Genomic DNA, 17282 nt, shown 5'->3' with positions numbered 1-17282 from the left:
AGAAATTCCCCAAATTCCCCCCAAAATTCCCAACGATTCCCAGAAATTCCCAGTGGGAATTGCCCCAGGAGCCGCCCCAATCCCAACAATTCCCCCCAAAAAATTCCCAGAAATTCCCAACAATTCCCAAAATTCCCGGTGGGAATTCCCCCCCCCACCCTCCTCAGGAGCCGCCCCCAAATTCCCCTGAAATTCCCCAAAAAATTCCCAGCAGGAATTGCCCCAGGAACCGCCCCAATCCCAACAATTCCCCCCAAAAACTCCCAGAAATTCCCAACAATTCCCAAAATTCCCAACAATTCCCGGTGGGAATTCCCCCCCCCCACCCTCCTCAGGAGCCGCCCCCAAATTCCCCTGAAATTCCCCAAAAAATTCCAGCAGGAATTGCCCCAGGAACCGCCCCAATCCAACAATTCCCAAAAATTCCCAGAAATTCCAAAAACTCCCCAAAATTCCCAACAATTCCCAACAATTTCGGCTTTTCCGAGCCCTTTTCCCGCTCCCGCCTTTGGAAAAGGACCCCAAATCCCCCAAATCCCGGCATTTTCCCATTTTCGGGCTTTTCCAGCCCCAATTTTTGGGATTTTCCCCCATTTTCGGCATTTCTTTCCCACTCTTTTGGGGCATTTTTCCCGGTTTTTGGCCGTTTCTTTCCCACTTTTTGGGTTTTTTTCCTTCTTTTTGGGGTTTCTTTCCCACTTTTTGGGCTATTTCTCCCAATTTTGGGGGATTTTCCCATTTTCGGGCTTTTCCCGCCCCAATTTTTGGCTTTTCCCACTTTTTGGCCCTTTTTTCCCAGTTTTCGGGGTTTCTTTCCCACTTTTTGGGCTATTTCTCCATTTTTGGCCATTTTTTCCCCTTTCTGAGCTTTTCCCACCCCAATTTTTGGGACATTTTTCCCAGTTTCCGGCCGTTTCTTTCCCACTTTTTGGCCATTTTTTCCCATTTTCGGGCTTTTCCCACCCCAATTTTTGGGCTTTTCCCACTTTTTGACCGTTTTTTTCCCATTTTCGGGCTTTTCCCACCCCATTTTTTGGGGTTTTTTCCTGGTTTTCGGGGTTTTCCTCCCCCAATTTTTGGCATTTTCCCTGTTTTTGGCCCTTTTTTTCCCAGTTTTCGGCCGTTTCTTTCCCACTTTTTGGGTTTTTTCCCAGTTTTTGGGGTTTTCCCGCCCAAAATCTTGGGATTTCCCCATTTTCAGCCGTTTCTTTCCCATTTTTGGGCTTTTCCCGCCCCAATTTTTGGGATTTTTCCTGGGTTTTGCCCTTTCTTTCCCATTTTTTGGCCATTTTTTCCCATTTTTGGGCTTTTCCCACCCCAATTTTTGGGATTTTCTCGGTTTTCAGGGTTTCTTTCCCACTTTTTGGGCTATTTCTCCCATTTTTGGGCCGTTTTTTCCCATTTCCGGGCTTTTCCCACCCCCATTTTTGGGACTTTCCCACTTTTCGGGATTTCTTTCCCACTATTTTGGGGCATTTCCCCCGGTTTTCGGCCATTTCTTTCCCATTTTTGGGCTTTTCCCACCCCAATTTTTGGGATTTTCCTGGGTTTTGGGGTTTCTTTCCCACTTTCTGGGCTATTTTCCCTGGGTTTTGGCCATTTCTTTCCCAATTTTTGGCATTTTCCCCGCTTTTCGGCCGTTTCTTTCCCACTTTTGGGGGTTTTTTTCCTGGTTTTTGGGGTTTCTTTCCCACTTTTTGGGCTATTTCTCCCAATTTTTGGGATTTTCCACTTTCCGGGCTTTTCCCACCCCAATTTTTGGGATTTTCCCACTTTTCCACTTTTTGGCCATTTTTTCTCTGGTTTTTGAGCTTTTCCCACCCCATTTTTTGGCATTTTCCCGGTTTTTGGCCCTTTCTTTCCCGCTTTTTGGCCATTTCATTCCCCTTTTTTGGGCTTTTCCCACCCCAATTTTTGGGATTTTCCCCATTTTCGGCCGTTTCTTTCCCACTTTTTGGGCTATTTTCTCCCATTTTTCCCCCGGTTTTTGGGCTTTTCCCACCCGAATTTTTGGAATTTTCCCCTTTTTTGGCCGTTTCTTTCCCACTTTTTGGGTTTTTTCCCCGGTTTTTTGGGGTTTCTTTCCCACTTTTTGGGGTTTTTTTTCCCGGTTTTTGGGGTTTCTTTCCCACTTTTTGGGCTATTTCTCCCAATTTTTGGGATTTTCCCATTTTCAGGCTTTTCCCGCCCCAATTTTTGGGCTTTTCCCACTTTTTGACCGTTTCTTTCCCACTTTTCGGGCTTTTCCCACCCCAATTTTTGGGGTTTTTTTCCTGGTTTTCGGGGTTTTCCTCCCCCAACTTTTGGCATTTTCCCGCTTTTCGGCCGTTTCTTTCCCCCTTTTTGGGGTTTTTTCCCGGTTTTTGCCATTTCCCCCCCACTTCTCCCTCTTTTCCCTCCCTCCCACCTCCACCCCCCCTCCCCCCCGGGCCTCATTCCCGCTTTTCCGAGCCCTTTTCCCGCTGCCACCTCGTCGAAGGCGCCGTGGGGCCGGATCACCATGCGCGATTCGTAGCTGCGCACGCGGACGTGCTCGGGATCCTCGGGAATTCCGGGATGTTCCACGGCCCTGCGGGAACAGCGGCGCCCATGGCGGATCCCCAAATCCCGGCCGGATTCCGGGCGGGGAAGGGCGGGAAACCGAGGGGATTCCCAAAAAAAACAAAAATGGGGGGAATTGCTGGGAGTTTGGGGGGGGGGGGGTTGGGAATTTCAAAGCGGGGTTGGGGGTTCTTGGAATTCCCGAGGGGGTTTTTTGGGAATATCCTGGAATTCCAGAGGGGTTTTTTTGGGAATTTCAAAGGGGTTTCTTGGGAATATCCTGGAATTCCAGAAGGGGTTCTTTGGGAATTTCAAAGGGGTTTTTTGGGAATATCCTGGAATTGCAGAGGGGCTTCTTTAGGAATATCCTGGAATTTCAGAGGGGTTTTTTTTGGGAATTTCAAAGGGGGGTTTGGAATTCCTGGAATTGCAGAGGGGTTTTTTTGGGAATATCCTGGAATTCCAGAAAGGGTTCTTTGGGAATTTCAAAAGGGTTTTTTGGGAATATCCTGGAATTCCAGAGGAGGGTTTTTTTGAGAATTCCAGAGGGGTTTTGGGGGATTCTTGGAATTGCAGAGGGGCTTCTTTAGGAATATCCTGGAATTTCAGAGGGGTCTTTTTTGGAATTTCAAAGGGGTTTTTGGGAATTCTTGGAATTCCAGAGATTTTTGGGAATATCCTGGAATTCCAGAGGAGGTTTTTTTTGAGAATTCCAGAGGGGTTTTGGGGAATTCTTGGAATTCCAGAGATTTTTTTGGGAATTCCTGGAATTCCAGAGGATTTTTGGGAATTGCTGCGATTTGGGGGGGTTTGGGGATGGTGGGAATTTCAAAGGGGGGGTTGGGAATATCCTGGAATTCCAGAGAGGCTTTTTTGGGAATTTCAGAGAGGTTTTGGGGAATATCCTGGAATTCCAGAGGAGGGTTTTTTTGAGAATTCCAGAGGGGTTTTGGGGGATTCTTGGAATTGCAGAGGGGTTTTTTTGGGAGTATCCCAGAATTTCAGAGGGGGTTTTTTTGGGAATTTCAAAGGGGTTTTTGGGAATTCCTGGAATTCCAGAGATTTTTTTGGGAATTCCTGGATTCCAGAGGATTTTTGGGAATTGCTGGGATTTTGGGGGGGTTGGGAATTTCAAAGGGGTTTTTGGGGATTCCTGGAATTGCAGAGGGGTTTTTTTTGGGAATATCCTGGAATTCCAGAGGGGGTTTTTTTGGGAATTTCAAAGTGGTTTTGGGGAATTCTTGAATTCCAGAGATTTTTTTGGGAATTCCTGGAATTCCCAAGGGTTTTTTGGGAATTCCAGAGGGGTTTTTTGGACTATCCTGGAATTCCAGAGGGGGTTTTTTGGGAATATCTTGGAATTCCAGAGGGGCTTTTTAGGAATTTCAGAGGGGTTTTTTGGGCATATCCTGGAATTCCAGAGGGGGTTCTTTGAGAATTCCAGAGAGGTTTTGGGGAATTCTTGGAATTCCAGAGATTTTTTTGGGAATTCTGGAATTCCAGAGGATTTTTGGGAATTGCTGGGATTTTGGGGGGGTTTGGGGATGGTGGGAATTTCAAAGGGGGGGTTGGGAATTCCTGGAATCCCCAAGGGTTTTTGGGAATTCTTGGAATTCCAGAGTGATTTTTTTGGGGGAATTCCAGGGGTTTTTCCTGGAATTTTGCGGGATTTTTTGGGGGGAGTTCGAGGGGGATTTTTTTTGGGAATTCCATGGATTTTTCGGGGGAGTTCCAGGAGCATTTTTTGGGAATTCCAAGGGAATTTTTTTTGGTAATTCTAGGAGGGTTTTTTTTGCGAATTCCACGGGGATTTTTTTTGGGAATTTAAGGGGATTTTTTAGGGGAATTTCAAGAGGCTGTTTTTTTGCGAATTCCAGGGGGATTTTTTGGGGGGAATTCCAGGGGGATTTTTTGCGAATTCCAAGGAGTTTTTTTTGGGGAACTCCAGAGAGGTTTTTTTTTTGGGAATTCCATGAGTTTTTTAGGCAGTTCCAGGGAGATTTTTTGGGAATTCCAAGGGGATTTTTTTGGGGAATTCCAAGAGGATTTTTTTTTGAACTCCATGGATTTTTTGGGCACTTCCAGGGGTTTTTTGGGGCAGTTCCAGGGGTTTTTGGGGCAGTTCCAGGGGTTTTTGGGGCAGTTAAAGGGGTTTTTTGGGGCAGTTCCAGGGGTTTTTGGGGCAGTTCCAGGGGTTTTTTTGGGGCAGTTCCAGGGGGTTTTTGGGGAATTCCAGGGGTTTTTGGGGCAGTTCCAGGGGTTTTTTGGGGCAGTTCCAGGGGTTTTTGGGGCAGTTCCAGGGGTTTTTTGGGGCAGTTCCAGGGGGTTTTTGGGGCAGTTCCAGGGGTTTTTGGGGAATTCCAGGGGTTTTTGGGGCAGTTTCAGGGTTTTTTTGGGGCAGTTCCAGGGGTTTTTTGGGGAATTCCAGGGGTTTTTTGGGGAATTCCAGGGGTTTTTGGGGCAGTTCCAGGGGTTTTTTGGGGCAGTTCCAGGGGTTTTTGGGGCAGTTCCAGGGGGTTTTTGGGGCAGTTCCAGGGGTTTTTGGGGCAGTTCCAGGGGGTTTTTGGGGAATTCCAGGGGTTTTTGGGGCAGTTTCAGGGGTTTTTTTGGGCAGTTCCAGGGGGTTTTTGGGGCAGTTCCAGGGGTTTTTGGGGCAGTTCCAGGGGGTTTTTGGGGGCAGTTCCAGGGGTTTTTGGGGCAGTTCCAGGGGGTTTTTGGGCAGTTCCAGGGGTTTTTGGGGCAGTTCCAGGGGTTTTTGGGGCAGTTAAAGGGGTTTTTGGGGCAGTTCCAGGGGTTTTTTGGGGCAGTTCCAGGGGTTTTTTTGGGGCAGTTCCAGGGGGTTTTGGGGCAGTTCCAGGGGGTTTTGGGGCAGTTCCAGGGGTTTTTGGGGCAGTTCCAGGAGTTTTTTGGGGCAGTTCCAGGGGTTTTTGGGGCAGTTTCAGGGTTTTTGGGGCAGTTCCAGGGGTTTTTGGGGCAGTTCCAGGGGTTTTTTGGGCAGTTCCAGGGGTTTTTGGGGCAGTTCCAGGGGTTTTTGGGGCAGTTCCAGGGGTTTTTGGGGCAGTTCCAGGGGTTTTTGGGGGCAGTTCCAGGGGTTTTTGGGGCAGTTCCAGGGTTTTTTTGGGGCAGTTCCAGGGGTTTTTGGGGCAGTTCCAGGGGTTTTTGGGGCAGTTTCAGGGGTTTTTGGGGCAGTTCCAGGGGTTTTTGGGGGCAGTTCCAGGGGTTTTTTTGGGGCAGTTCCAGGGGGTTTTGGGGCAGTTCCAGGGGTTTTTGGGGCAGTTCCAGGGGTTTTTTTGGGGCAGTTCCAGGGGGTTTTGGGGCAGTTCCAGGGGGTTTTGGGGCAGTTCCAGGGGTTTTTGGGGGCAGTTCCAGGGGGTTTTTGGGGCAGTTTCAGGGGTTTTTGGGGGCAGTTCCAGGGGTTTTTTGGGGCAGTTCCAGGGGTTTTTTGGGGAATTCCAGGGGTTTTTTTGGGGCAGTTCCAGGGGTTTTTGGGGCAGTTCCAGGGGGTTTTTTTGGGGAATTCCAGGGGTTTTTTTGGGGCAGTTCCAGGGTTTTTGGGGCAGTTCCAGGGGTTTTTGGGGCAGTTCCAGGGATTTTTTTGGGGCAGTTCCAGGGGTTTTTGGGGCAGTTCCAGGGGGTTTTTGGGGCAGTTCCAGGGGTTTTTGGGGCAGTTCCAGGGGTTTTTGGGGCAGTTCCAGGGGTTTTTTTGGGGCAGTTCCAGGGGGTTTTTGGGGCAGTTCCAGGGGTTTTTGGGGCAGTTCCAGGGGGTTTTTGGGGAATTCCAGGGGTTTTTTTGGGGCAGTTCCAGGGGGTTTTTGGGGCAGTTCCAGGGGTTTTTGGGGCAGTTAAAGGGGTTTTTTTGGGCAGTTCCAGGGGTTTTTGGGGCAGTTCCAGGGGTTTTTGGGGCAGTTAAAGGGGTTTTTTTGGGGCAGTTCCAGGGGTTTTTGGGGCAGTTCCAGGGGTTTTTTTGGGGCAGTTCCAGGGGGTTTTGGGGGCAGTTCCAGGGGTTTTTGGGAATTCCAGGGGTTTTTGGGGCAGTTCCAGGGGGTTTTGGGGCAGTTCCAGGGGTTTTTGGGGCAGTTAAAGGGGTTTTTTTGGGGCAGTTCCAGGGTTTTTGGGGCAGTTCCAGGGGTTTTTTTGGGGCAGTTCCAGGGGGTTTTGGGGGCAGTTCCAGGGGTTTTTGGGGCAGTTCCAGGGGTTTTTGGGGCAGTTCCAGGGGGTTTTGGGGGCAGTTCCAGGGGTTTTTGGGGCAGTTCCAGGGGTTTTTGGGCAGTTCCAGGGGGTTTTTGGGGGCAGTTCCAGGGTTTTTTTGGGGCAGTTCCAGGGGTTTTTTTGGGGCAGTTCCAGGGGTTTTTGGGGCAGTTCCAGGGGTTTTTTTGGGCAGTTCCAGGGGGTTTTTGGGGCAGTTCCAGGGGTTTTTGGGGCAGTTCCAGGGGGTTTTTGGGGCAGTTCCAGGGGTTTTTGGAGCAGTTCCAGGGGGTTTTTGGGGCAGTTCCAGGGGTTTTTGGGGGCAGTTCCAGGGGTTTTTGGGGCAGTTAAAGGGGTTTTTTTGGGGCAGTTCCAGGGGTTTTTGGGGCAGTTAAAGGGGTTTTTTTGGGGCAGTTCAGGGGTTTTTGGGGCAGTTCCAGGGGTTTTTTTTGGGGCAGTTCCAGGGGTTTTTTTGGGGAATTCCAGGGGTTTTTTTGGGGCAGTTCCAGGGGGTTTTTGGGGCAGTTAAAGGGGTTTTTGGGGCAGTTCCAGGGGTTTTTGGGGCAGTTCCAGGGGTTTTTGGGGCAGTTCCAGGGGGTTTTTGGGGGCAGTTCCAGGGGTTTTTTTTGGGGCAGTTCCAGGGGTTTTTGGGGCAGTTCCAGGGGTTTTTGGGGCAGTTAAAGGGGTTTTTGGGGCAGTTCCAGGGGTTTTTGGGGCAGTTCCAGGGGGTTTTTGGGGCAGTTCCAGGGGTTTTTTGGGGCAGTTCCAGGGGTTTTTGGGGCAGTTCCAGGGGTTTTTGGGGCAGTTAAAGGGGTTTTTTTGGGGCAGTTCCAGGGGTTTTTGGGGCAGTTCCAGGGGTTTTTTTGGGGCAGTTCCAGGGGTTTTTGGGGCAGTTCCAGGGGTTTTTGGGGCAGTTCCAGGGGTTTTTGGGGCAGTTAAAGGGGTTTTTTTGGGGCAGTTAAAGGGGTTTTTTTGGGGAATTCCAGGGGGTTTTTTGGGGCAGTTCCAGGGGTTTTTTGGGGCAGTTCCAGGGGGTTTTTGGGGCAGTTCCAGGGGGTTTTTGGGGCAGTTAAAGGGGTTTTTTTGGGGCAGTTAAAGGGGTTTTTTTGGGGAATTCCAGGGGGTTTTTTGGGGCAGTTCCAGGGGTTTTTGGGGCAGTTCCAGGGGTTTTTGGGGCAGTTCCAGGGGGTTTTTGGGGCAGTTAAAGGGGTTTTTTTGGGGCAGTTAAAGGGGTTTTTTTGGGGAATTCCAGGGGGTTTTTTGGGGCAGTTCCAGGGGTTTTTTGGGGAATTCCGGGGGTTTTGGGAGGCCGGGCTTGCCGGGAGCGCCGCACCGGGACACGAGCACCATCAGGTTCCGGTCGCTGTCGACGCTGTAGCGCCGCACGTAAACGTAGGCGCGGGAGAACATCGGGTACTGCGGGGCCAGAGCGCCGCCGCTCAGAGCCCGCCACGAGCCCAAACCCCAAATCCCGAGCCCAAATCCCAAATCCCCATCCCAACCCCAGATCCTGATCCCAAATCCCTGATTCCAGCCCCAAATCCCAAATCCTGATCCCAAATCCCAAATCTCAAATCCTGATCCTGATCCCAAATCCTGATCCCAACTCCCACATCTCAAATCCCTGATCCTGATCCCAAATCCTGATCCCAACTCCCACATCTCAAACCCCTGATCCTGATCCCAAATCCTGATCCCAACTCCCACATCCCGATCCCAATCCAGATTCCGATCCCAATCCCAGATCCTGATCCCAAATCCCGATCCCAACCGCAGGCAACGGAGCCAGCCCCGACCCCAAATCCCAATCCCAGATCCCAAATCCCGATCCAGATCCCAAATCCTGATCCCAAATCCCAAATCCCAGATCCCAATCCCAACCCCAGGAACACAGCCAGCCCCGACCCCAATCCCTGATCCCGACCCCAAGTCCCACATCCCGATTCCAAATCCCAAATCCCAATCCCCAATCCCCGATCCCAAATCCCTGATCCCAAATCCCAATCCCAATCCCCGATCCCAAATCCCCGATCCCAAATCCCAATTCCAAACCCCAGCTCCAATCCCCGATCCTGATCCCAACCCCCGTTCCCAAATCCCCGATCCCCAATCCCCGATCCCTGCTCCCAAATCCCACTCCCAGCTCCCATTGGCTCCCATTGGCTCCCATTGGCTCCCGTTGGCTCCCACTGGCTCCCATTGGATCCCGTTGGCTCCCCTTGGCTCCCGTTGGCTCCCACTGGCTCCCACTGGCTCCCCTTGGCTCCCATTGGATCCCCTTGGCTCCCGTTGGCTCCCCTTGGCTCCCACTGGCTCCCATTGGCTCCCATTGGCTCCCGTGGCTCCCACTGGCTCCCACTGGCTCCCATTGGCTCCACTGGCTCCCATTGGATCCCGTTGGCTCCCATTGGCTCCCGTTGGCTCCCACTGGCTCCCATTGGCTCCCATTGGCTCCCACTGGCTCCCATTGGATCCCGTTGGCTCCCATTGGCTCCCGTTGGCTCCCACTGGCTCCCATTGGATCCCGTTGGCTCCCACTGGCTCCCGTTGGCTCCCCTTGGCTCCCACTGGCTCCCACTGGCTCCCATTGGATCCCGTTGGCTCCCCTTGGCTCCCGTTGGCTCCCACTGGCTCCCACTGGCTCCCCTTGGCTCCCATTGGATCCCTTGGCTCCCGTTGGCTCCCCTTGGCTCCCACTGGCTCCCATTGGCTCCCATTGGCTCCCGTTGGCTCCCACTGGCTCCCACTGGCTCCCATTGGCTCCCACTGGCTCCCATTGGATCCCGTTGGCTCCCATTGGCTCCCGTTGGCTCCCACTGGCTCCCATTGGCTCCCATTGGCTCCCACTGGCTCCCATTGGATCCCGTTGGCTCCCATTGGCTCCCGTTGGCTCCCACTGGCTCCCATTGGATCCCGTTGGCTCCCACTGGCTCCCGTTGGCTCCCCTTGGCTCCCACTGGCTCCCACTGGCTCCCATTGGATCCCGTTGGCTCCCATTGGCTCCCGTTGGCTCCCATTGGCTCCCATTGGCTCCCACTGGCTCCCACTGGCTCCCATTGGATCCCGTTGGCTCCCATTGGCTCCCATTGGCTCCCATTGGCTCCCACTGGCTCCCACTGGCTCCCATTGGCTCCCATTGGCTCCCACTGGATCCCGTTGGCTCCCATTGGCTCCCATTGGCTCCCATTGGATCCCGTTGGCTCCCCTTGGCTCCCATTGGCTCCCATTGGATCCCGTTGGCTCCCCTTGGCTCCCATTGGCTCCCATTGGCTCCCACTGGCTCCCACTGGCTCCCATTGGATCCGTTGGCTCCCATTGGCTCCCATTGGCTCCCATTGGCTCCCACTGGCTCCCACTGGCTCCCATTGGCTCCCATTGGCTCCCACTGGATCCCGTTGGCTCCCATTGGCTCCCATTGGCTCCCATTGGATCCCATTGGATCCCCTTGGCTCCCGTTGGCTCCCACTGGCTCCCATTGGCTCCCGTTGGCTCCCACTGGCTCCCATTGGCTCCCATTGGCTCCCATTGGCTCCACTGGCTCCCACTGGCTCCCATTGGCTCCCGTTGGCTCCCACTGGCTCCCATTGGCTCCCGTTGGCTCCCACTGGCTCCCATTGGATCCCGTTGGCTCCCACTGGCTCCCATTGGCTCCCGTTGGCTCCCACTGGCTCCCATTGGCTCCCATTGGCTCCCACTGGCTCCCACTGGCTCCCACTGGCTCCCACTGGCTCCCATTGGCTCCCGTTGGCTCCCATTGGCTCCCATTGGATCCCCTTGGCTCCCGTTGGCTCCCACTGGCTCCCCTTGGCTCCCACTGGCTCCCGTTGGCTCCCGTTGGCTCCCACTGGCTCCCCTTGGCTCCCACTGGCTCCCGTTGGCTCCCACTGGCTCCCACTGGATCCCATTGGCTCCCGTTGGCTCCCCTTGGCTCCCACTGGCTCCCGTTGGCTCCCACTGGCTCCCACTGGATCCCATTGGCTCCCGTTGGCTCCCACTGGCTCCCGTTGGCTCCCACTGGCTCCCATGGATCCCCTTGGCTCCCGTTGGTTCCCACTGGATCCCATTGACTCCCGTTGGCTCCCATTGGCTCCCGTTGGTTCCCACTGGCTCCCCTTGGCTCCCATTGGATCCCGGTGGATCCGGCCGTGCCGCTCACCGGGAATCGCGTGACCCAGTGGATGAGCTCGGAGCCGGAGCCGGGGTCGCGCTCCAGCACCTCCAACCTCAGCACCAGCGGATCCCACTGCTTGCGGTACTCCGTGTCCAGCTGGGGGGGAAACGGCCGAGAATTCCGGGAAAAATCCCGGAAAAGCCCTTTGGATCCCACCCCCTTCACCCCAAAAACTCCCCTGGGAATTTTGGGAATGTGCCAGGAATTTCAGGAATGTGTCAGGAGCCCAACTGGGTCCCACTGCTTGCGGTACTCCGTGTCCAGCTGGGGGGAAACGGCCGGAATTCCGGGAAAAATCCCGGAAAAACCCTTTGGATCCCACCCCCTTCACCCCAAAAACTCCCCTGGGAATTTCGGGAATGTGCCAGGAATTTCAGGAATGTGTCAGGAGCCGAACTGGGTCCCACTGCTTGCGGTACTCCGTGTCCAGCTGGGAGGGAAACAGCTGGAATTCCGGGAAAAATCCGGAAAAACCCTTTGGATCCCCCGCCCTTCACCCCAAAAACCCCCCTGGGAATGTCGGGAATGTGCCAGGAACTTCGGGAATGTGTCGGGAACGTTGGAATGTGTCGGGAGCCCAACAGGGTCTCACTGCTTGCGATGCTCCGTGTCCAGCTGGCAGCAGGGAGCACCCGGAATTCCGGGAAAAATCCCAGAAAAACCCTTTGGATCCCACCCCTTTCACCCCAAAAACCCCTCCGGGAATTCTGGGAATATGTCGGGAATGTGCCAGGAATTTCGGGAATGCGTCGGGAGCCCAAGGGGACCAGGGGAGCCCCAGGATTCCCGGCTGGAAAGGGCTGGAAAATGGGAATTCTCCCGGATTTCTGGGAGCTGGGAGGGGCTGGGGGAGTCCCAGGATTCCCGGCTGGAATTCCAAGGAATTCCCGAGGAATTCCCGAGGAGCGGGCGCTCACCTGGACGTTGAAGAATTGCCGGGAGTGACGTCGGTGTAGGAGCCGAAAACTGCGGAGAGAAAGGGCGGGAATGGGGAAATATCGGGAATGGGGAATGCTGGGAATGGGGAATGCTGGGAAGGGGAATGCTAGGAATGGGGAATGTCGGGAATGGGAAATATCGGGAATGGGGAAATATCAGGAATGGGGAATGCTGGGAATGGGGAATGCTGGGAAGGGGGAATGCTGGGAATGGGGAATGTCGGGAATGGGAAATATCGGGAATGGGGAATATCGGGAATGAGGAATGCTCGGAATGGGGAAATTCCTGGGAATGGGGAAATGCTGGAATGGGGAACTCCTGGGAATGGGGAATTCCTGGGAATGGGGAATGTCGGGAATGGGAAATACCGGGAATGGGAAATACCAGGAATGGAAAATATTGGGAATGACGAAATATCGGGAATGGAAAGTATCGGGAATGGGGAATTCCTGGGAATGAAAAAATACCAGGAATGCGAAATGGTGGGAATGGGGAAATTCCTGGGAATGGGGAAATGTTGGGAATGGGAAATGCTGGGAATGAGAAATGCCGGGAATGGGAAATGCTGGGAATGGGAAATGCTGGGAATGGGGAATGTCGGGAATGGGGAAATATCGGGAATGGGGAAATATCGGGAATGGGGAATTCCGGGGAATGAGAAAATACCAGGAATGGGAAATACTGAGAACGGGGAAATTCCTGGGAATGGGGAAATGCTGGGAACGAGGAATATCGGGAATGGGGAATGTCGAGAATGGGGAATTCCTGGGAATGGGGAAATATCGGGAATGGGGAATATCGGGAATGGGGAATATCGGGAATGGGGAATATCAGGAATGGGGGAAATACCGGGAATGGGGAATGCTGGAATGGAAATGCCAGGAATGGGAAATGCCGGGAATGCAAAAAATCCTGGGAAGCCAAAAATCCCGGGAATGCAAAAATCTCGGCAATCAGCAAATCCTGGGAATCAGCAAATCCCAGGAATGCAGAAATCCCGGGAAACCAAAAATCCTGAAAACCCCAAAATCCCAGGAATCCAAAAATCAGCAAATCCTGGGAAGCCAAAAAATCCGGAGAATTGGCAAATCCCGGGAATTGGCAAATCCCAGGAATCCAGAAATCCCAGGAAGGAAGCCAGAAATCCTGGGAATGGGCAAATCCCAGGAATCAGCAAATCCTGGGAAGCAAAAAAATCCAGGGAATTGGCAAATCCCGGGAATCCAGAAACCCTGGGAAGCCGGAAAATCCAAGGAATGCAAAAAATCCCGGAAATGCAAAAAATCCTGAAATCCGAAAATCCCGGGAATCTGCAAAAATTCCAGGAACCCAAAAAATCCTGGGAAGCCAAAAACGCCAGGAACCGGCGAATCCCGGGAATGCAAAAATCCTGGGAATCCAGAAATCCCTGGAATGCAGAACACCCGGGAACAGAAAAATCCCAGGAAGCCAAAAATCCCGGGAATGCGCGAAAAATTGGGAATACAAAAACCGGGGAATAGAAAAATCCTGAAAATCCCAAAATCCTGGGAATCCAAAACCCCCAAAAATCAAATCCCAATGATCCCAGGAATCCACAAATGCTGGGAATTCAACAGATCCCGGGAATCCCGCAATCCCAAACTCCCCCTCCCAGGGCGGGAAAAGCCGGGATTGAATCCCAAAGAAAAGGCGAAAAAACGCCCAGAATTCCCGTTTTTTTTCTGGACTTTTGGGATTCGGGGCCATTCCCGAAGATTCCGGAGCTGATTCCGAGGGATTCGGGGCCATTCCCAAGGATTTTGGGGCCATTCCCGAGGATTTGGGGCCATTCCCAAGGATTTTGGGGCCATTCCCGAGGATTTGGGGCCATTCCCGAGGATGTGGGGCCAATTCTGAGGATTCCGGGGTCGTTCCCGAGGATTTTGGGGCCGATCCCGAGGATTTTGGGGCCGATCCCGGGGATTTTGGGGCCAATTCTGAGAATTCCGGGGTCGTTCCAGAGGATTTTGGGGCCGTTCCGGAGGATTTTGGGGCCGTTCCCGAGGATTCTGGTGCCATTCCCAGGGATTTTGGTGCCATTCCCGAGGATTTTGGGGCCGTTCCCGGGGATTTTGGGGCCATTCCCAGGGATTTTGGGGCTGATCCCGAGGATTTTGGGGCTGATCCCGAGGATTTTGGGGCCAATTCTGAGGATTCCGGGGTCGTTCCCATGCCGTTCCGGAGGATTTTGGGGCCGTTCCCGAGGATTTTGGGGCCGTTCCCGGGGATTTTGGGGCCGTTCCGGAGGATTTTGGGGCTGTTCCCGAGGATTTTGGGGCCGTTCCCGAGGATTTTGGTGCCATTCCCGAGGATTTTGGGGCCGATCCCGGGGATCTGGGCAGCACCTCGGTACTGGAACAGGTGGGATCCCGGGATCGGGCGCCGCCAGAGCCGGAAATGTTCCCGCTCCATGATCAGCTCCCAGGGCCGCTCCTGCTCCCGGAATTCCTCGGGATTCTCCAACTGCTGCAGCTCCTGCGCCGACCTGCGGGGAACGCTGGAATTTGGGGGGGAAATTCCCGGATTTGGGGGGAAAATCCCGGATTTTGGGGTGGGAAAATTCCTGGATTTTGGGGGGGAAAATCCCGGATTTTGGGCGGGAAAATTCCTGGGTTTTGGGTAAGAAAACCCCGGATTTGGGGCGGGGAAAATCCTGGATTTTGGAGTAGGAAATTCCAAGATTTTTGGGGGGGGGAAATCCCCAGATTCTGGAGAGGGAAATTCCTGGATTTGGGGTGGGAAATCCCCGGAATTTGGGCGGGAAAATCCCAGATTCTGGAGTGGGAATATCCCAGATCTTGGAGTGAGAAAATCCTGGATTTGGAGTGGGAAAATCGCAGATTTTGGAGTAGGAAATTCCCAGATTTTGAGAGGAGAAAATCTTGGATTTTGGGGCGGGAAAATCCGCTATTCCCGGTGCCCCATTCCCGCCATTCCTGCTCTCCCATTCCCGCTGTTCCTGCTAGCCCAGTGTTCCCAGTATTCCCGGTATCCCGGCATTCCTGGTGCCCCACTCCCGGTACTCCCGGTGCCCCAGTATTCCCAGTATTCCCGCTATTACCGGGGCCCCATTCCCACCGGTATTCCTGGTGCCCCATCCCCGCCGTTATCCCGCCGGTATTCCCAGTATTCCCTGTGCCCCATTCCCGGTATTCCCAGTATTCCCTGTGCCCCATTCCCGGTATTCCCGCTGTTCCCGGTGCCCCATTCCCGTCATTCCTGCCGCTATTCCCGGTGCCCCATTCCCGTCATTCCCGGTATTCCCGCATTCCCGGTGCCCCATCCCGCCGGTATTCCCGGTGCCCCATCCCCGGTGCCCCATTCCCGCGATCCCGCCGTTATTCCCCGATATTCCCTGTGCCCCATTCCCGGTACCCCCATTCCCGGTATTCCCGGTGCCCCATTTCCGGTACTCCCGTATTCCCGGTACCCCATTCCCGCTATTCCCGGTGCCCCATCCCCGCGATCCCGCCGTTATTCCCGGGATCCCCGCCGTTATCCCGCTCACCGCCGCAGCTCCTCCTCCTCGATGCGCCCGCCCGTCCCACACGAACGCTCCGGTACCGAGCGCGGCCATCGCGCACCGGGGCCCGCCCAGCCCGGCCCGGCCCCGGGAGCCTCCGGAGCGCCCCCAGCCCCACCCCCACCCCCGCCAGCCCCCGCCGCTCTCCTCCTCCGCCGCCGCCGCCGCCGCTCCGCCGTCCCCGGGCCCGCCGCGCTGCCGGGCCCGCCGCGTTCTCCGCGCCCAGCGGCGGCCGAGCGGCGCCAGCAGCAGCAGCAGCAGCTCCCGGCCCCACTCGGGTACCGAGGGAGCGTTGCCGGCCCCGCTGGAAGCCCCGGCGGAGGCTCCGGTGGCCCCGCGGGCGGCGAGCGCGGCCAGAGGCCGCCACATGCCGCCGCCCCCCACCCCGCGCTCTGCCGCCCGCCGGCGCGCTCCGCTCACGTCACCGGCGCGCGCCGCGCTCCCATTGGTCCGAGCCGCACCGCCCCGCGCGGTGATTGGTTGGGGAGGCGGAAGCCACGCCCACACGCGCCGAGGGTGAGACCGGAAAGGGGGCGCGCAAGGGCGAGAGGGGGCGGGGCCTGTGAGGGGCGGGGCCTGTGAGGGGGCGGGGCCTGTGAGGGGGCGGGGCCTGTGAGGGGTTTTGAGGGGTTTTTAGGAGTTTTTAGGGGGTTTTTAGGGCTATTTAGGGGTTTTTAGGGGTTTTTTGGGGGGGCTATGGGGCTTTCTGTGGGGTTATGGGGCGGTTATGGGGCGCTCTGTGGGGTTTTGGGGGGCTGTGGGGGGCTTATGAGGCTTCCTGTGGGGTTATGGAGGGTTATTGGGGGGTTTTGGAGGGTTATGGGGCGGTTATGGGGGGTTTTGGGGGGGTTATTGGGGCGCTCTGTGGGGTTATGGGGGGCGCTCTGTGGGGTTTGGGGGGCTCTGGGGCGCTCTGTGGGGTTTGGGGGGCGGTTATGGGGTTATGGGGGGGCTATGGGGGGTTATGGGGGCGCTCTGTGGGGCTGTGGGGCGGGTTATAGGGTTATGGGGGGGCTGTGGGGCGGTTATGGGGTTATGGGGGGTTATGGGGGCGCTCTGTGGGGTTTGGGGGGCTTTGGGGCGCTCTGTGGGGTTATTGGGGCGCTCTGTGGGGCTGTGGGGGGTTGTGGGGCGGTTATGGGGTTATGGGGGCCTATGGGGGTTATGGGGCGCTCTGTGGGGTTATTGGGGCGCTCTGTGGGGCTGTGGGGGGTTGTAGGGGGGCTATGGAGGGTTATGGGGGCGCTCTGTGGGGTTATAGGGTGTTCTGGGGGGCTGTGGGGGGCTGTGGGGCGGTTATGGGGTTATGGGGGCCTATGGGGGTTATGGGGCGCTCTGTGGGGTCATGGGGGGCTTATGGGGGCACTATGGGGCGCTCTGTGGGGCTGTGGGGCGGTTATGGGGGGTCGTGGGGGGGTTATGGGGGCACTATGGGGGCTGTGGGGCGGTTATGGGGTTATTGGGGTGCTCTGTGGGGTTATTGGGGCGCTCTGTGGGGTTTGGGGGGGCTCTGGGGCGCTCTGTGGGGTTATTGGGGCGCTCTGTGGGGCTGTGGGGCGGTTATGGGGTTATGGGGGGGCTGTGGGGGGTTATGGGGGCGCTCTGTGGGGTTTGGGGGGCTCTGGGGCGCTCTGTGGGGTTTGGGGGGGGCTATGGAAGGTTATTGGGGGCTATGGGGGGTTATTGGGGCGCTCTGTGGGGTTGTGGGGCGCCCTGTGGGGTTATTGGGGCGCTCTGTGGGGTTTGGGGGGGCTGTGGGGGCACTATGGGGGTTAAGGGGCAGTTATGGGGCGGTTATGGGGCGATTTTGGGGTCTGGAGGGAGTTATTGGGGGGTTCTGGGGGATTATTGGGTTATTTGGGGTTCGGGGGGGTTCTGGGGCAATATTTGGGGGTTCGGGGG

At 55.5% G+C, this 17282-nt stretch overlaps 1 protein-coding gene across 1 annotated transcript in view; it reads right to left on the bottom strand.

The window, feature by feature from the left end:
* The window catches only part of STARD7 (StAR related lipid transfer domain containing 7), a 16660-nt gene extending 1175 nt beyond the window's left edge, over positions 1–15485 (bottom strand). The window contains 8 exon segments of the mRNA XM_048290048.1: positions 2408–2569; positions 8060–8142; positions 10883–10993; positions 11815–11834; positions 11837–11863; positions 14203–14342; positions 15366–15391; positions 15393–15485. Of these exon segments, the coding sequence (XP_048146005.1) occupies positions 2408–2569; positions 8060–8142; positions 10883–10993; positions 11815–11834; positions 11837–11863; positions 14203–14342; positions 15366–15391; positions 15393–15434 (611 nt within the window). The 5' untranslated portion in view covers positions 15435–15485.
* Between the last annotated feature and the right edge of the window lie 1797 nt (positions 15486–17282).

The sequence above is a fragment of the Corvus hawaiiensis genome, chromosome 36 (assembly GCF_020740725.1).
Source record: "Corvus hawaiiensis isolate bCorHaw1 chromosome 36, bCorHaw1.pri.cur, whole genome shotgun sequence".
In the NCBI taxonomy this organism is placed as follows: Eukaryota; Metazoa; Chordata; class Aves; order Passeriformes; family Corvidae; genus Corvus; species Corvus hawaiiensis.
The sequence above is the reverse complement of the archived record's forward strand: the minus strand, read 5'-3'. Positions and strand labels throughout refer to the sequence as shown.